This window comes from Ostrea edulis, chromosome 3 (genome assembly GCF_947568905.1).
Source record: "Ostrea edulis chromosome 3, xbOstEdul1.1, whole genome shotgun sequence".
In the NCBI taxonomy this organism is placed as follows: Eukaryota; Metazoa; Mollusca; class Bivalvia; order Ostreida; family Ostreidae; genus Ostrea; species Ostrea edulis.
The window spans coordinates 29,693,283-29,713,384 of record NC_079166.1 but is presented as its reverse complement, the minus strand read 5'-3'; the positions used below and the strand labels follow the sequence as shown (position 1 = coordinate 29,713,384).

Genomic DNA, 20,102 nt, shown 5'->3' with positions numbered 1-20,102 from the left:
GAGTGGCTCAAACCCGTATAGCGCCGAGCATAGGCCTAAATTTGAAACCCTTCACCGGTACTAATGACATCTCCATATGGGTGAAAAATTCTCGAGAGGGACGTTAAACAAGATACAATCAATTAATCAATCAATCAGTTCTGAAACATTTTACGTGTAGGTGTATGTCAGATTGACACTTTTGGATCATGGAAATGTCCACCTCCTTTCCCCCAACCTCCCAACTGTTAATCAAAACCTGCCAAAAATTCCAATTGTTTAATCATATAATTTTTATTCTGTTTTGTGTGTTGGTCATATCTATTATATAAATATAAGGACCCCATTAGAAATAATCTACTTTAATCTTTTATGGGTTATCCTTGGGTAATTATATCATCATTTGTCATGTTATTCATACAGTCACTTATTCTTTAACTGTTATAACTGCATAGTGCTATAGATTATGCCAGGTTTCAATTTGTTATTTTAAATTTATAATCATGACATTCTGTGATAATTCATACCTGAATAAACTGAGGGAGCTGTATAAATGATAGACGAAAGACAGATTTCCAACTGACCAAGTGATTGGAACATTTCATTTTCAACATAAATAATATCATTACAAACAATGTTTAAAACTAGCATTCACAGGAATGATCTAAAAAAAAAAAAGATGCATGTAATTATAATTGATTCCCCTGAATGTATCGCTGTAACTTTGAAACTTTGAAAACGCCCTTAATTAAGTGTATTTAATTAAAATAACCCGTACAAATAAGAGGCGGAGGACGGATTTCCAACCGACTACTGGGAAATCCTGCCCCCTCCCAATTTATGCCTGAAGACAATTTGATACATTGTTATAACCCTATTAAGCTACCTGTTACCCACTCCTTTCTACCTATGATCACCTGTGACCCTTCTCGCACACCTCCTCCCCCCCCCCGAAAAAAAACCTCACGATTAAAATAAAGAATTTAAAATACTGTAGTTCTTTTATAATTTTTCACTCACATATTTCTGAATGAGCAAAATTAAGTATAATATGCGTACATGTAGTGATAAAACTGGCATTCTTACTCAGGGCATAGTTAACGCACTCAGTTGAGTAAAAGACAGAAACTAAATTTTTAACTTAGTCATCAGGTTGTTTTTTGTTGGGTTTTTTTTTGGGGGGGGGGGGGGTGAAAATAACCAATGACCTTCTGTTATCTATTTCTTGTGGGCAAAGATCTTATGAAAATTTCCAAACGTCAGTCTAACAAACGGTTTCTCACCCCACATCCATTCCTAATATTTTACCAACAATTTCTGTTACGATACTTTCATCAATCGACAGGCACCATACTTTGTATAAACTGAAGCCATAATTACAAAGTCTTCTTTCTGATAACCAAAATGTGTGTGGTCTACAACTGGAAAGCTCACAAACGTACAACATTTTATTTTTGTGTTGTTTAGATCTACATGTACACGTATGTAACCTCGTGTATTCCTTATGCTACACATATACAACAGTCAGGGAAGCCCTTATATCTATAATTTATACCTGTACAACAGACGTGCATAAGTGAAATATATGTTCACTTCAACCATTGCACCAAGTGGGCGATCATCTGTTGCCTGAAATTTATGGTTTTTGTAAAAATGGTACAACACTATAAATTGTCCATTGAGGTTCCTACATTTGTAAGAGGACCACATTCGGTAGCAAATTACAGATGGCGGGCATTAACGTTACATTGGTTATTTTCTTTATATCTCTCGTGGTTCTGACAAATTCCATCACGGTTCATCCCAGCATCAAAGGTAAGAAGCTTTGTCTGGTGCATTTATTAACATACTGACTGGTGATATTCAGGAAAAGCACGCTGCTAAATGTACAGTATAATGATAAAATTGTGTACATACTTACAGTACACAGGCACTTGTTTCTGTAAATAACTTAAGACCTCTGTGTTATTATTAGTATACTACGAAAGCCTATTAGTATCGTATAAAAAATAAATTTCCAATCCCCTATCTCGTAATTACGAGAAAATATCTCATTATTACGAGAAAATATCTCATAATTACGAGATAATTATCTCGTTATTACTAGAAAAGATCTCGTAATTACGAGATAATTATCTCGAAATTACGAGATAAATATGTAAATATTGGTCACATTATATTTTTCTTTATATGAGCTCTCCTCTCCTCATTCCGTCAGTGTGTTTTGGATGCTGTTTTAAATATAAGAAATCACTTTCCATTCAAAGCATGCCAAGTAGACCAATAGAATTTTTAGACAGCCTGTAAAAACATGGATGAAAAAAATCGATATCAGCGATATTTGACTTTACCTTTTCAATTTCAATACCTAGCCAAGTAGCTCAGTAGGTTTGAACACCGACTGGTGAACTGTAGGTCGCAGGTTCGAGTCCAGCAGGGGTTTAATTTTTTTTCCAGATTACTTTCTACTAAAACTGTATTTTTTGACAAAATTAAGTAAATTCGAAAATTTTTAACTTCTAAATATTGTTGTACATATCCTCCACTTTTCATCCACATCAAATTTCTCTGGTGTAGCATACCTCCTTAAGTACAATGGAAAGAAAACGACCATTTATTATTGTAGGTTTCTGCACTATTAATTAATTGAATTAATTAAATTTTACGATGAAATAAGCTAATAATAAAGTTAAAACTATCATAATGCTTAGTGTAACTGTGTATAAATTTGAAAGTTCAAGATTCTTGTAATTCCACCGTTAAAGTACACACTATCATGGTACATATTGTCGTTTGGAACATATCATCCTCGGCGACGATATGCACTTACCCTCACGGTACATATTGTCCGTTGGTACATATGATACATGTACATATTGTCGCTGACGATAATATGCGCTGAGACAAGGCATATGTTTTGCATCACGGTACATACTGTCGTCGGAGATAATAAACATTGGAATATATTGTCGTTGGCCTCGATAGATGGGAAGGGGAGGGGGGGGGGGTAAGATAACTATAGGTATCTCTGTAGAGAATATTTAGCTGTGGTTAAATGCTGAATTGTTTAATGCGAATGAATATTTGGAATTCTTGTGCGATTCCAATACCATTTTCAATGGAGGCCGTGAACGCCTTTTTGTTATTAATTATCATTAAATGATTTGACTTGTTTCATTTTAAATATTGATAAATTTCAATTTAAAATATATATAATATGATCAAGGGCAGCAGAAATTACAGAGAGAGCGGGAAGTCATCCACACAATCCACTGTTTCATATACTTCATGTTAATGCATATGCATTTTAAAATCATTAACTTACCATGAAAAATATTAATAAAGAAAAAGAGATAAATTATCAAACCATACTGAAATTTTTTCAAATTTTATATTCAACGAATAAAAGCCCCCCCCCCCCCCCCCCCCCACCCCCCACCCCCCCACCCCCCACCCCCCGAAAACAACATTGTAAAAGATAAAATACTGTTTTAAAACAATTTTCCCCAAACATAGCCTTCTTTAGTTCTACGCGTGGTATAACATATTTATGTATTTACATGTATGTATCACATCAAATTTTGAAGCGAACGAGTCCGGTGTGTATAAAAGGTTTGCCTTATTTGGGACGAATTTATGTGAAAGTTCGCACATTTACCGATATCCTGCGGATTGGTGTTGAACCCGAATATATACAGCAGGAAAGAAAGATTGAAACAAAACCAATGAAAACTAAGGAGAAGTTTACGATCCTTAGTATGAGGAATTAACAGACATGAAATAGCTAAAAGACTAACAGACGATTTTTGCTGGAATTGAATTAAAAGGTCATTTCATTATTACTCTAAATATTATTATACAAGTATTTAGTTTACAAATAAACTGCTAGAAGTCGTTCCTATATAGGATTGGAGTGATGCGGTCACAAAGTCTCTATTATTTCAAAAATAATTTATCAAACACAAGATGTTTAACTTGCTGACTTAATAAGATCATGAATTGTCGTTGTTATATACATACCACACTTCCTGTTGTAAGTATACACACACACACGGTATTATGTGTAGATTTACATGTACATGTGCATGAATGACGTTTTACCACCGGCGGGGGGGGGGGGGGGGGGTAAAGTACGGTGTTCTTTCCATTATCTATCCATAGGTGTCACTGCTCTCTAACACATCTGTCAATGCCGACATTTCAAAATTCTTGGAAACCGCTTTGAAAATTCTTATACAAACGTTTGACTTCGCTTAATCAATTTAGGATGCAGAATTTTAAGATAAAGGTGTTTTACCGCTTGTAAACCAATTCTCACAATTTAGATTTTAATTATAATAAAGTATTTTCTAAAGATTTTTGGTGTTATCTTAGCTACATCAGTCATTCTAATTCTTAAATTCTGTTCCGTTTTCCGTTCCGCGTTTTAGCAACACCCAAAGACACGCGATAATAACTGCTACCGCTAGGGAGCGCTAATTTAATTTCGGTTTGATTCACTCCCACAGTCAATTCTAGATTTGATGTTAATTAGTTGATCCTTCATTAATGATACTAATGGGAAAATCATTACTACATGTACAATAGAAAAAAAAATGAGATCGTTGTCAGCTGGAAATTGTATTTTCACTTTTACCTCCCAAAGTAATTTTAATTCAACGGTTTCACCATTTCCCGTTGGTAGAACAAAAAATAAATCCTTTCCTTTAACGACAGTTTTTATTTACAACAGTTTTTATAAACACTCTAGTTGTTTAAACGGCAAATTGAATCTATTACAAATTTCTTCGGTCGTTGTTTTGGAGGTGTGTTGAATCAACCAATCAAGTTAAATATCGATATTTTGGTAAGCTTCGTGCTGGCATTACAAACGTTATCGCGTGTCTTTACCAGGACTGCGTTCAAGATCGTAGCGGCTAGCCTAGGGGCTAGGTATGGTGGCTGATTTGTGCCATTTTGCAAGGTGTTGTGTTTTCGTTATTTTGGGGCGAAAAGTAGCTGATATTATCACTTTGTCGTCTTTTCGTTATTTATGGACGGAAAGTCGCTAAATATCGTTTTGTTGTCTTTTTGCCTCGAAATAATAAAAAGACGATAAAGTGTAAATTGCTCATTGGAAATTTACGGAGACAGCCAAGCGTCTGGTTGCACGAGACTATAGAAGATCAAAAATCTTGGTGACGCTTGCAAAATCTTGTCTGCGTTTCGCTTAGTGAAACATGGCCACATACAATCTTAACCAGGTGGGCTGTTTTATTTTTAACCATACATCCACGGCATTTGCAGTGTCATGTTACCTATGTAAAACATTTCGAGTTTATATTACTACTTACTCACTCTCAATCCGAAAAAGAGAATTAGAAAAATTCTGATAAAATTCTTACGTTTTTCGGATTTCTTGGCTTCTGTTGGTTATATATATTGTTTTGATTTCTTTGTTGTTTTATGCTGTTCTGAAAGTCTTTGTTATTCATGAAGCTGTCGGTAAAGTATTACAAATGTCGACCTTTGCACTGGTACAGGACCGTGGTTACGACATTTGTTTTCTTTAGACTCTTGGTTTCTTTTTATTGATAAAACGTTCCAACATGGAAACTGACACACTGTAGTTAGATCACCTAGTATATGGCTATAAAGGAACAATGTAATTCTTTGCTTAATCACACATTTCGTAGAAATATGTGCGTGGATTTGCGGTATCATTGGTAGTATGTTTTCAAGTGTGTCTATTAACACTGTCGTGAAAAAAAAAACAACTTGAATGTAAATAAATCAAATTTAGAAAGAAAGTCACTACTAGTATAATCCAGTAGCATTATAACTCTTACACCTTGATAACTGTCACGCCTTAGTAATGTAAAACTTATATACGGTACCTATCTTGATGCACCAGATGCGCATTTCGACAAATAATGTCTCTTCAGTGATGCTCAAGCCGAAATTTTGGAAATTCGAAATAACAATAATCTTGTAAGAGCTTAAAGAAAAACTAGAGTGCCAAACAAACTGGAACCAAATTCGTCCAAGGATAAGAGTTAAATGCATGAGGGAATTTTGAAATTAATTTCAAAATTTTATCCCAACAATTAAATATACATCTGTATTTTCAAGCTACATGTAGTAACGAGGTACTTAGCTACTGGGCTGTAGAGACCTTCGGGGACTAACAGTCCACCAGCAGAAGCCTCGACCCAGGGGTCTTAATGTAAAACTTATACGATACCAATTTTGATGCACCAGATGCGCATTTCGACAAATAATGTCTCTTCAGTGATGCTCAAGCCGAAATTTTGGAAATTCGAAATAACAATAAACTTGTAAGAGCTTAAAGAAAAACTATCACGCCTTAGGAACTGTCACGCCTTAGTAACTGTCAGGCATTAGTAACTGTCACACCTTAGTAACTTTTACGTCTTAGTAACTGTCACATTTTAGTAACTGTTATGCCTTAGTAACTCTCACGTTTTACTGTCACGCCTTACTCTAATCATTACCATTTCAGGAAAGTTTACTAAATTATTGAAAGATACACACTGGAACTGGAAACATCTAAATACAGTCATCCGACCTCATGGTCCGGTATCACTTGATGTTGACGTCATATCCAAATTTAGATTGCACGGGAAACTGAAGTCAAACAACAAGGGTAAGTATTGAATTAATCATTTTATGGGTATATTACAGGGGTTTTGTATGTAAGCATATGTTTGTATGTATTTAATTTAAACTATATTTTATTCACAAAGTGAATGGGGTCGGGCAACAGGCATAGCCTATTTAAGCCCTCTCCCTACAACAAGGTCAAGTGTGAAATGGAAATACAAGGCACACACACATATAAATATTAGGCCATGTCAATTTGTAGTCTAGTTCGTCGGATTCGCCGCTTCTATTTGTAATAATTCCAAATTATAATATTATGAAAAAATAATATCCGCCCGCATGTTCAAAAATATCCATAAAATATTTTCGACTTTTTACAACAAGCGCACAAATGACCTTGATGTATGTGCTGACAAATGACAGAAGCGCGGGCTGTCGAGAAATTTCCTAAGTGTAATACGATTACAGGGCCGTAAGTAGGGTTCTAAATCAGGGGAGGCAGGGGATTGGGGGCCGCCGATTGACTTTACGACTGAAAATGACACTTTTTAAATCCCAATTTATCATGTTTGTGTTTCATTTGTACTATGTAAAGAATCGTAATATGGTGTCAAAGACAAAGGTGCTTGTCTTCATTTTAAACATATATCCTATAATATAACATTTATATAATTTTATTTTCTTTTTTGCCAAAAAATCAGACGAGGCAGTTGCCTCGTCTGCCTCATCGGCAGTTACGGCCCTGGATTAAATTATTCATGATGTCTATCTTGATATGTACGATACTTCATAACACTGGATTGAAAGTTGTTCCTTATGCTGTAATCGAACTGGAAGCCGATGAAACTTTTGAAGTGCTATTCGATGCCACTATTTAGAGAACATCGACAGCGTACGATTGATTGATTATATATTGTCTAAAGTCTCTCTTGAGAATATTTCACTCACATGAAGATGTTATTGCCGGTGAAGGGCTGCAAAATTTAGGCCTATGTTCAGCGCTTATGGCAGGGAGGGATCTTTATCCACACACACACACACACACGGATCTCAGATTTTGTAGTCCTGTCTGAAGGACTGCCTCATTTATTCGCCTCTTACGACAAGCAAGGGATATTGAGGACTATTTTAAACCGGACCGACAGTTAACGACAAATTCACAAAAGGTTTGGTGATGTCCTATCAAAATTCAAGAAAATGTTCAAAGCGATGCAATGGAGATTTCAAAACTGGACATATCCCTGTCAATATGCATATCTCTGAATAGAAAGTTTGTAGAAATGTTAAATAAAATTCTTCAAAAAGACCTTATCAGTTAATGTTGCAAAGTACATGTATTAGGTATAAAGAAAATAAGTCTTTGAAACCTGAAATACTTCTTATTTATTGTAAACTATATCAGTTGAAAAATATTAAGTTTATGTGGTAAACAAATGATATCTGATCATTTTAAATCTTTATTTTTAAGCGCTCGCTTTTTAGAATCACACTTAATTCAATTATTTTGTATTCGCTCGCCTCATGATTTTTATCTACAAAATTAAAAATAATATTTGTAAAATAATTTCGCCCTCTCGCCTCACTTTTTTTGTTTAAAAATCCGAAGAACTATTTTACAAATTGGTGTTGCCTAAATAACATATACATCAGAGAACAGTCACATGAATGTGCACATATATATAAATAGCAATAGATAGACTAAGAAAAGTTTCGATATATGCACACATACATATGCACATATACACACATATAGAATGAGTAAACGAAAAGAAAAAGAAAAAAATTGGAAAAACAAATAAAATGAAAACTGAAAAATATTTATACAATTTGAAAGAGAAAGAAAGAAAAGTAAGGATATATACATGTAACCAACAAAAGATAAGGGGGGGGGGGGGAGCAGTACCGGTAAAAAGAAAAAACTAAATACCAAAAATAGAAAATTGTATAATAGACAAAATATGAGATACTTAAAAGAACCTATTAGTTTCCAAGATATACTTTTGAACAATTTCAAAAATCTTTTCATTGTATTTAAAGTTTAAACATTTTTCACCATATAAAAGTAAATTCAGTGTTAAAGGAACAGAAAGTTGCATTTCATTGATAGACGAGAATAGTATAGTTCTATGGTCAGCAAACTCAGGACATTTGAAGAAGAAATGAAAAGAATCTTCAGTATGGTGGCCACACCTATCACAAGTAGCACTATCTCGTAAGAAATGGGATTTAAGATCTGCATTTAAATTACCATACTACATTAGCATATTCTAGTACAGGACGAATAAAAGAGAAGTATATTTTAATTAAGGATTTACGATTAAGTGAATATTTTAGCATGCACAATATGTTTAATCGGTTAGATGCTTTTTCATGAATATTTAATATGTGAGTTTTTCAACCACCATCTGATTGAAGACATATTCCTAAATGAGTATGATTGTTGACATTATTAATTATCGAACCACTAGTGCCGAATCGAATTCTTGGATGAGTAACATGCTTTCGTGTAAAGTCTAAATTGATTTTTTTTTTCTGGGTTGAAATCCATAGTCCATTGTTTTGACCATTGATGTATAATCTCTAGGTCATTAGTCGGTGAAATTGCCGAACTAATCATATCATTATCAACAATAACAAAAAGCGAGGCGTCATCTGCAAATAGTCTAACAGGATTTTGTAAATTTTTGGATATGTCATTATCATATAATAGGAACAAAAATGGCCCTAGAACAGATCCCTGAGGAAGACCTGAATTTGTAGATCTTAAAGAAGATGTAAAACCATCCAGGACTACTCGTTGCGACCTGTTTGTTAAATAGTTTTCTGCCCATTTTATAATTTGTATGGACATACCATAGTTTTGCAACTTATAAAGAATACCATTGTGCCATACTCTGTCAAAGACTTTTGAAATGTCGCAAAAAATAAACCTTACATCTGTACATGTATGTATGTATATATGTATGTATGCATGTATGTGTATATTTGTATGTATGCACATGTATGTATGTATGTATGTATAGTATGTATGTATGTATGTATGCGTGTGTGTGTGTACGTGCGTGCATGCATATATATATATATATATATATGCATATGTACATGTATATATACATGAATCTGTTTGCTCATTTTATTTCAGTATACAGAGACTGCTCAGAAATTCTGAAGGCCAATCCAAGTAAAAAAGGAAAAGATGCGGTCCACACAATTTACCCTGATCTGAAGAACAAGAAACTGGTCTATTGTGACATGACGACGGACGGAGGCGGATGGACGGTTCCGTTTATTTATTTCTTATGAAAAATTTCCTTTCAACTTTTGTCATTGTAAATGTTCATCTCTCTCTCTCTCTCTCTCTCTCTCTCTCTCTCTCTCTCTCTCTGTGTATATTTCTCAGTCCATACATACACATCTATCATTGGGTCAAACGTCTGACGTGTTTCATACCGATTGTTAGACCGTTTTTGGCTCACTGATTTTGACTACGGATAACTCCGTTTATCTGATCAAGGTATATGGCTCACGGCGGGTGTGACCGGTCGACAGGCGATTTTTACTCCTCCTAGGCGCCTGATCCCACCTCTGGTTTATCCAGGGGTCCGTGTTTGCCAAACTCTCTATTTTGTGTTACTTATAGGAGTTATGAGATTGATCATTGTTCGTTATCTTCACCTTTTATACTTATTTATCTATTGGTGATTTTCTGTCATAGGTCGTACAGAAAAGGCGGGATGGAATTACTAATTTCTATAACACTTGGAATCAATACAAGATTGGATTCGGTGACCCCAAGAAAAATTATTGGATAGGTATCATAACCATTCTCTTTACTCATTCAGTCGTGATATTGATGTAATTCATATACATGTATATACATATAGATTAGTTTTTATTATGAGACTGTTGAATTGATGAAGTTTAAAAATCATACGTTTTATCTTTAACAAGGAAACGACGTTCTACACTTGCTAACAAAGTCAGGAAACCAAGTCCTCCGAGTGGATCTCCAGAGATTTAACGGTCAGAAGGCGTATGCTAAATATTCCAAATTCTCTGTTGGTGACGAAAGCAGCAAATACAGACTGACTGTGTCTGGATACAGGGGCACGGCGGGTTAGCATGTGCATTTCTTTACACATATATATGCTACAAAATACCAGTGGGATCATATTAGCGACTGTAATTACTGAATATTATTAACGATAAATCCCTACGACCATCAGTTTCATATTTCCTTTAATTTCTTTTCATAAAATTAATTTCTCAGGAAACAGTCTTTCCTACCATAACGGAATGAAATTTACAACAAAAGATCAGGACAACGACAAGGGTGGAGGAAATTGTGCGACGACATGTAAAGGAGCGTGGTGGTATAAGTCTTGTTACTATTCCAACCTGAATGGACAGTATGCTAACTCCGCCGTGGTCAGTGGCAAGTACCTTAACTGGTATCACTGGGGGAATAAACACGAAGCATTGAGAAGAACCTCCATGATGATCCGACCTTTGACATGAATGAAATTACTGTAACATTGTTGATCAGTAGAGAAATAAAATGAGATCGAGAAAAACAGAATCATTTATTAATGACGTGATTAATCAATTGACATTTGTTTGATTACGATTGCAACAAGTTTTCCACCCACGAGAATTGTTATGTATGTGGCTGAGGGGAGGCAGTAAGTTACTTTCTAAAGACACTGTTTCTTTTCAAGATTTTGGATACTTCAATTGTTGATCAATTATTGTTTCAAACGTCACATGGAAAATATTTTACTCGGCAAAATTAAAACGATCCCAACTTTTTAGCTCACATAAGCCGAAGGCTCAAGTGAGTTTTTCTGATCAAAACTTTCTGTTGTCGTAAACTTTTCACATTTCCATCTTCTTCAAATTCACTTGGCCAATTTCAATCAAGCTTGGTACAAATCATCCTTGGTTGAAAGGGATTCAAGGTTTTTTATATGATTGATTAGATACTAGTATTGTTTAACATCCCTCTCGAGAATCTTTCACTCATATGGAGACGTTACCAATGACGGTGAAGGGCTGCACAATTGAGGCATTTGCTCGGTGCTTACGGCCTTTGAGCAGGGGGTTATCTTCATCGTGCCACACCTGCTGTGACCACGGATTATGTGGTCTCATCCGAAGGACCGCTCCATTATTAAGTCCCCTCTTATGACGTACATGTACGTATCATCTATCCCTCTGTGTTTAGTAAACCAGAAGTGATAAAGAATTAGATATGTTACATGAGGAATATGTTTTAGTTTTTGCTGACAAAGCTTGTAACCACATTGTCTTTGTTTGTAAGGCTCATTATCACAATTTTAAACGAACTTGGCATTACTTCCACTATTGGTAATCGTACCTATACTCCAACTGTCCTTTCCAAACACGAAATTATTCAAAACCATATCATGCTTCAGTTTTAGACACATTTGATATTCCAGTCAATGGGTCGGATGAATATGAGTTACCGTACCTATACAGGATTCCTAAACTTCATAAAACCCCTTACAAACGAAGATACATTGCTGGATCCAGTAAGTGTTCTATTAAGCCCCTATCTTTGCTCCTCACGAAAATATTAACAGCTGTGAAGGAGAAGCTTCAAACGTACTGTGCGACTACATATGCCAGAAGTACTGTAAATCAAATGTGGGTTCTAAAAAAATCTAAAGAACTTTTAGTAAACTTGAAATCGCAAAACTTTTCTCAATTCAACAACATCAAAACCTACACTCTAAAAATGGTGTTTAGATCCTAAACACAAAGTTAAACACATTTCTTGTGTACAGTTTTGAACGCGTTCTAAATCTAAACATGTTTAACACTTTTTGTGTTTAGGTTAAACATGTTTAACACTTTATACGTTTAGGTTTTGAACATGTTTAACCCAATGTGTTTAGGTTTTGAACATGTTTAAATCTCTTTGTGTTTAGGTTTGGAACATGTCTAACTAATTGTGTTTAGGTTTTGAACATGTTCAATTCTTTTTATGTTTAGTGTAGAACATGTTTAACCCTTATTATGTTTAGGTTTTGAACATGTTTACCTTTATTATGTTTAGGTTTTGAACACGTTTACCTCTTTTGTGTTTAGGTTTTGAACATGTTTAGTTCTCCTTGTATTTAGGTTTTGACTTTGTCTCAATTACAAAATGATTTGCTAACCTTCTATTTAAAACTCAATCCACAGCATTAAAGAGTCATAAATAGTAGCTTTCTTTTCTATTATAAGACAATAACATTGCAACATCTAGCAAGAATATCCCTTGTATTACAAACTGTGTCTATGGGATCCATGATGTTTCAAATCGAACAATGCGGGTTTGCGCGGTTCTTCTCAAATTACATTGCAAGTCCGATAACTCTATTTCTATATTCTAATTGCCGAAACAACACGGTTGACATTTCCACGATACATGTTAAAGACAAAACCATTAAAAATCACTTATGCACATATAAGAAGTAAACTATACATGGTTAAATATCATCCGGCAAGTACAACTTCAACAATTTTTTAGTCTTTGATATGCTAGTTTTCGCATAACAGGCACTGTCACATGTTGAATTAAAAAAAGGGGGGGGGGCATCAATTGCAACTGATGTTCTCTTTCACAAGATTTAAATGAATTTTGTTCCAATGCAAAGTAAGAGTGATGCATTGGTTTAAATTAACACTAAAGGCACGTCTAATACCAGAGACAATGAATTACACTATTTTTTAAAATTCAATATGTGTGTGTCCAGACCTGTTCAAGTTGAAATGAAATTCCAGATCAAAATTTTCTGGATACTCCTAAACTCTGCTCATTTCCAACAGGAAAGGGTTGAAGCCCATAGACGGCTCTTCTAATGGTTCCATCAATTTTGGATATCGACCTCGACAGTGTATACTTGCAATACGGCGTATGATGTACACTATGGTCACTATCGGGGCCTGGTACACTATAGCAGTTTGAAGTATAGCAATTCTGACATGCAATTTTTTCTGCAATTCGAATTTCATTTACAGAAGACAGGAATATTCTACATGAAGACTGTAAAACTAATGTCAACAATGTTACTAAGCTTATCATGTTCAAAACCTAAACGCATAGACGTTTAGGATTGTGTTTAGACGTTTAGGATTGTGTTTAGCAAGTGTTTAGCGTGTTATTTTGTGTTTAGATACTGTATTTTTGCATAGCTAAACATGTTCTCAGTCTGAACATGTTTAGGGTAGAACATGTTTATTACACTTCGCGTTTAGGATATAAGCACAATCCTAAACACGTTTAGACCTAAACACGTTTAGAAAGTGTTCCAAACCTAAACATTGTTTTTAGAGTGTATGACTTTTCAATTCTTTACACGACCATTCCTCGCGATAAATTAAAGGCTAGACATTTTGACATCATAAATTAAAGGCTAGACATTTTGACATCATAGGCAGTTGTTTCTTCAACAAAAGTGGAAAACGGAATTGTTCATATCTAGTGATCAGTCATCCAAAAACTTACTGTTTTAAACATCACTCTGATTCCACGCACAAGTATTCTGAAGTTGAATTAGAAAAAAATATGCTAGAGTTCATCATTGACAATATCCTCGTGGTCTTTGGTGATCATGTCTTCCAACAGTCTGTTTTATTGTCTTAACAATGGATTGAGCACACGTCCTCTCCAACAGTCTGTTGGGATTCCCATGGGCACGAATTGTGCTCCTTTGTTAGCTGGCCTGTTTTTATATTCATATGAAGCAGAATTTATTTAAAAAAAAACTTCTTGAGAAGAAAAAATCTCTTGCTGTGGCCTTCAATTCGACATTTAGATATATCGACCACGTTTTATCTATTAACAATAATTAGCTTTCATTTAAATGACGATTCGATATATCCCAGTGAATTCGATATAAAAGACACCACAGTCGTCCAATTCTGCTTCATATACTTAGATATTTTATTGAAAGTAGATATTAATGGCAAACTAACAACTCATCTTCATGACAAGCGGGATGATTTCAACTTCTCTACCGTCAAATTTCGATATTTATGTAGCAACATTGCATTATCACCTGCATATGGTGTATATATATCTCTCAACTGATTCGATATGCTAGAGCTTGTTCTACATATGGTCGGTTTTTCAATCGAAGAATGCTACTGCCAAACAGGGTAATGGTGCAGGGGTTCCACCAGTCTCGTTTAAAGTCAGCATTTCGCAAATTATATGGTCATTATAAGGATCTAGTTTGCCAATACAATCTACCATTGGGTCAAATACTATCTAATGTATTTCATATCGATTGTCAGACCGTTCTTGGCACACTGATTTTGACTACGGATAACTCCGTTTACCTGATCAAGATATAGGGCTCACGGCGGGTGTGACCGTTCGACAGGGGCTGCTTACTCCTCCTAGGCACCTGATCCCACCTCTGGTATGTCCGTGGGTCCATATTTGCCCAACTCTCTATTTTGCATTGCTTATAAGAGTTATGAGATTGATCACTGTTCGTTATCTTCACCTCTTGTGTACGTGTTTCTTCTTTTGAATTTAATAAACTTTCTATGAACTCTTTTATCTTGTTTTACCATTGCTGAATTATTATTATTACAAAACGAATCACCATTAATGATTGCTAATTCAGGCAGTTACTTTTTAAAGGCAATCTAATTAAAATTAGACGTTTTTAGAAAAATATAATTTCTCCCATAGAATTTTAAATCCCATATTTAAACTAAATATGGGATACAATGTCTCATAGGAGAAAATGTACCATAATGAAGATTAAATGGGAGTAAATATCCTATTTGAGCATGAATGGGAATAAATATCCCAAATAAAACACAGAATGGGGATTTTTATCCCATTAATATAATAATAAAACAGAAAAATGTATCTTAAAGAGTGTTTGTCATGATTCTTAAAAATGTACTTACAAGCCAAGGAATGACATTAACTTTTGAATATATATATATATATATATATATGTATTAATTATAAGCTCCTATATGTAGGTATATGCGTTTGTAAATAAATGTCTAGACAACATGATAAATAATACAGGATACTAGAGCTCTGCATTACTAAACTCTTTCCCATGCAATTTTAATTGTATACATATAACCCAATCACAAAAATATCAGTATATAAAATTGGACGGTACTAAATTATGCAGCTAGAACACTAATTCATTCACATGCAGCTGTTCACATTCACTATTTACAACCCTTCAAAGGTCGCAGGTGTGAATATTCACGGGAACCGGTATTTTTGTCTGTAATAATAATAGTAGGCCCTGTGGTACCATCCCCCAATGAAAAAAAAAACCCACAAGGAATGACACAATTTTTTACTCAAAACTTCGCTTCAAACTAGTTCGAAAATTCTGCTTTTATCGTCGCCCACCCTAATTTTCTTTCTGATCCAGTAATCCTTGTGCTTTTATTAGGGGGGTAAGGTATAGACCCCTACTCTTATCATTATGTACAGGCTAAATTATCGGTTCCTGTGATATGTTGTGGAATTTTGGAATAGCTTAGCTTACAATTTGTTTACAATCTATTAAAATTAGTGTCAAGTGCTTACGGTGAAAGATGAACTTGGCTAGATGATGATGAGTTATTTCGTGAACCGAATCAGACATCTCCAACAAGATTCTCGACGATTTAACAACTCAAGAATCAATTTACAAAATGCATGCTTCGGTCCATCATTCTCCCTCCGACAATCACATTCATTCTCGTTTTCGATTTTAATTATATTGTTTTTAAAGGTCACCTTAGCTAAGCTTTTCCCAAACCACACCACCGTCTATCAGTTATATCAGTACTTTGATCTAATTCTTTTACGTAGTTGAATTTGTTGACCATATAGGTATCGGGTGTTGTAGGAACTCGTTGGAGAGAGAGAGAGAGAGAGAGAGAGAGAGAGAGAGAGAGAGAGAGAGCACTTAATCTAATTTCATATATATAATCATATATATTTTTTTGAAATTCGAATATATCGCTTCAACTTTGATACATGTAATTTGATACACGTGGACTAGTAACATTGATATCCAGTATATACTAGTTAATAAAGATCGAGTTTTCCCACTGTATTTTCTGCCCACTTTACAATTTCGAGAAATGACAACTTTCTACATGATCTTCCTTTGTCACGTGTCGAATGTTGGTTTTAATGCATGAAATTTATTTGTTCTCATGATTTTCATATCATGAAGTTTATGAATGGTTTTCCAATATCTAATAGTTCACTGTGATGCAAATCTGAGATCAATGTTCATAACTTTTTTCGGTTTTCTGCTCGAGTGACTTTCATGTGTAAAATCGGTGAGTTTCTGTGGCAGAGACTTCTGTAAAGATTTTGAAAATTTCCTGTTTTCTCGTTCAATGCATGATGCACAAAACCGTTTTCCCAATACGTCACAAAAATGGCGTCTCTCCTTTTCTGCGTCAGACGGTTTGGAACACTTCGGGTTTCTTTTATTACGACGAACATATTGTTTTGTAAACATGGTGGTAACGTATGCTGTTCTGCATTCTCTGCAGGCAAAATGTTTGGAATACACACTTGGTATAAATACTTCATCCCTCTCAAATTTTGAAACGATTGGCTGTGTGTCTAAATCTTCCAGGACATACATTTTCTCGCGTAACTTGTCCTGATCCAGTACCTTAAAGTTCGTGGCCTTTGGACTCTCTAAGGGAGGTAGAACCACAGAACGCTCCCTCTGGGACAGAAGAGCGTACATATCGTTTAACTTTGGGTCGTACAACCCCGTTTCCTTTGTCACAGGACTGCTTCTTTGCATTGATTGGTTAACAGATTTATCAGACGTGTGAACATTCCATGTTTTATCAAATCGCTCAGGAGAAAGAGATAGCGAGGATCGGTTGTTTCCTAGATAATCTGGAGAACTTTTCGTATTCCTAGGAGACATTCTTGTCTGTCCATTCAGAGGTGAGGATGACCTTGGAGATTCTTGTGGTTGGCTTCGTACATTTGTTCTGTCGTACAACACGGAAGGAATACTGAAAGCTATGCTTGGCAAACGTAACTCCGGTTTCGGAGTGGCCGTTATTCGTCTGCTATTTGACATTTCGTCTGCTATTGAAGATGTCGTCTGCAATTTGACATGTAGTCTGCTATTTGGCATGGCTTTATCAACCGGGAAGAAGGTCCTTAAACTTCATTAGCAGAGAGCTCTGAAAAACGGACAACAAAAGTAAATTCAATAGAAAATTGATTATTGAAAAATTAAATGCTTCAGACATGCATACAGCAACGTTATGTGGATGAAACTGAATGCAGCATAGAATACGTGTACATGTGAAAGAATATAGTGGTGAATGTTTAATAACGTGTCATCCCATGTCATTGATCGATTTCACTGATTTATAGAAAACCGGGTTTACAACAGGGTATATATGATATCTAGTTACTGAAATACAAAATGAATTTGATGCTAAGAATATATTTCCAAGCTCAATGTGTTGTACTTTAAAGCATAGCCCAATTTCAATGTCCTGAAACGCTAGAATTTCATGTAAAGAATGATGCATTCAAATGTCAAGAAACATATACTGCAGCATGACAAGGATATTGAAAGGGAGTGATGACGTGTTTCATTTACTGTTTTATTTCATTCTTGGTAGTTCAATTTGTCCTGGTGAAAGCTGTATGCACTTTTACAATACATAAATCCAGTTTTCACCATCTTTGTTCCATATCCTAGAGAGTGCCCTGATAACCAATGTCCGACGAGTATCGCTGGTAAGAGGCAGGGTCGTAAATTAATATTTTTCTCCTTCAGAAATGAAACAATACCCTTTGATTGCCGTAAATTAAATACCTGAATAACTGTCAAGATTTACAAGCTCCAAGGTCATTTGATCATACACACCTGATTTTGAAATTTAATTATATTATTGATCGACGGGTTCATGGTTCCTTACTTGTGATCCACAGAGCACTGAAAATCAATAGGGAAACCAGAAGATGCTGTTGGGATTTATAATGTCATACACTGAACTTCGATCCAATCTTAATATGTGTGGCATTCGGAAATAAAATTTTGTGGAGAATAAAGTAAAATGTTACGGATAAATCTGAAGTACATTTTTTGCTCTTAATCTTTAAAGTAAGGATTAAAACAAAAATTTCAGACGTATTTTCTTACATTGACAATATCATTCATAGTTCTATTGATGTTGGATAAAAATTTCAAAACCTATCGCAATGAAGAAAAAAAAATGAGAAAAGATTTCTGCATCTCAATAATCAATATTCCTTTAAGGCTTCAGAAGGAAATAAAGTAAAATCTAGATATTCTGTATAGATTTTTACAAGTAAAACGGGATTTATCAATCAAATACATGCAATACAACCGACGCGCAAAATTCAATACCATTAAAACAAAAGCACCAACAAGTACGTATCTGGTATAGGTTTGTCATGAAAGGAATATTTGCAAAGAAACTAGGTTTGATTGTGGATTTGTGATTTTACATGTTCAAATAAATGAATTTCTTTCATATATTGATGCTTTTCATGAAATTGAGAATGGTTAACTAAAATCACTTACCATGTCTGTTGAATAACGTGGTAGTTTGTAGATAATGCAGTGATTGTAGATAAGTCCTTAAAGACATTTATTATCTTCTGTAGATCGGATCACTTGTGAATGTCAGGGGGATATTAACAGCGTACTGAATCCTATAAAGACTTGTCTCAAGCAAGAATCAACGAATCTCTCCAAAATGTTGAAGTAAATACCACTTTCCCTCCTCGTGAATTCACGCCTAACTCTCCGAAGTCTGTTTTACTGCCGTGTTCAGTCCCTAACTTTAAAGATAAATAACATTTGAAGCAAAACAAATTAGTTTCTCCGCGACCCGTAATATGTATCGCCGGAAAAATATAAGCGATGTATATGTGCGATAAGTCAATAATTAATTTAGATTAAATTCGATTCGTTTACCATAATCAATAGTTTTGTTTGCCGTACAGTCTTGGCGGTCATGCTTTGGTTTATGAGTTAGATACCGTGTTTAAAACCTGGCGTAACGAAACAATCTAGACATGAGCGGGGTCGTCGAGGTCATATACTTATCAATCATATATTCGCAAAATAGGAAGCATTTAAATCGGTGTCCTTCAGAATTGTTCATTTGGACTGATCGAACATATCCGATCATTAACCCACCCTGTATTGGTCTTATCAGAAGATAGATAAGATTTCAAATTCTTAATATTAATTTAATGTACATTTAATCGTCCGGGGATATTTTTCAACAGCATATGGCATACATATTCAAATTGCAACTTGTTTATTTTTATACGCTCGTCTTTCAGACGGGACATATTGTGGTACAGCGATGTCTGCATATCCGTCTGTTCGATATATTTTGTTTCTACTTTCATTGCTCTGTCTCATATCAATCTAAAATTTGCTATGAAGCTTCTTTGTGGATCACTCTAGATCATGTTGCAATTTTGATCCCTTTTCGATCTCTCTTGC

General features: G+C 34.9%; 2 protein-coding genes across 2 annotated transcripts; one reads left to right on the top strand and one right to left on the bottom strand.

Annotated features, from left to right (window-relative positions):
• Nucleotides 1–1,662: 1,662 nt before the first annotated feature.
• LOC130053337 (ryncolin-1-like) lies at nt 1,663–11,161 on the top strand. Its single transcript, XM_056160441.1, has 6 exons — nt 1,663–1,794; nt 6,482–6,625; nt 9,725–9,861; nt 10,298–10,394; nt 10,534–10,698; nt 10,853–11,161. The coding sequence occupies exons 1-6, from the start codon at nt 1,707–1,709 to the stop codon at nt 11,098–11,100; spliced, it is 879 nt and encodes a 292-aa protein (XP_056016416.1). The 5' UTR covers nt 1,663–1,706; the 3' UTR covers nt 11,101–11,161.
• A 4,467-nt stretch (nt 11,162–15,628) lies between these two features.
• LOC125674711 (uncharacterized) lies at nt 15,629–19,452 on the bottom strand. Its single transcript, XM_048911963.2, has 2 exons — nt 19,167–19,452; nt 15,629–17,787 (listed from the first exon to the last, which is right to left on the bottom strand). Exon 2 carries the CDS (start codon nt 17,736–17,738, stop codon nt 16,833–16,835), a length of 906 nt encoding a protein of 301 aa, XP_048767920.2. The 5' UTR covers nt 17,739–17,787; nt 19,167–19,452; the 3' UTR covers nt 15,629–16,832.
• Nucleotides 19,453–20,102: the final 650 nt, after the last annotated feature.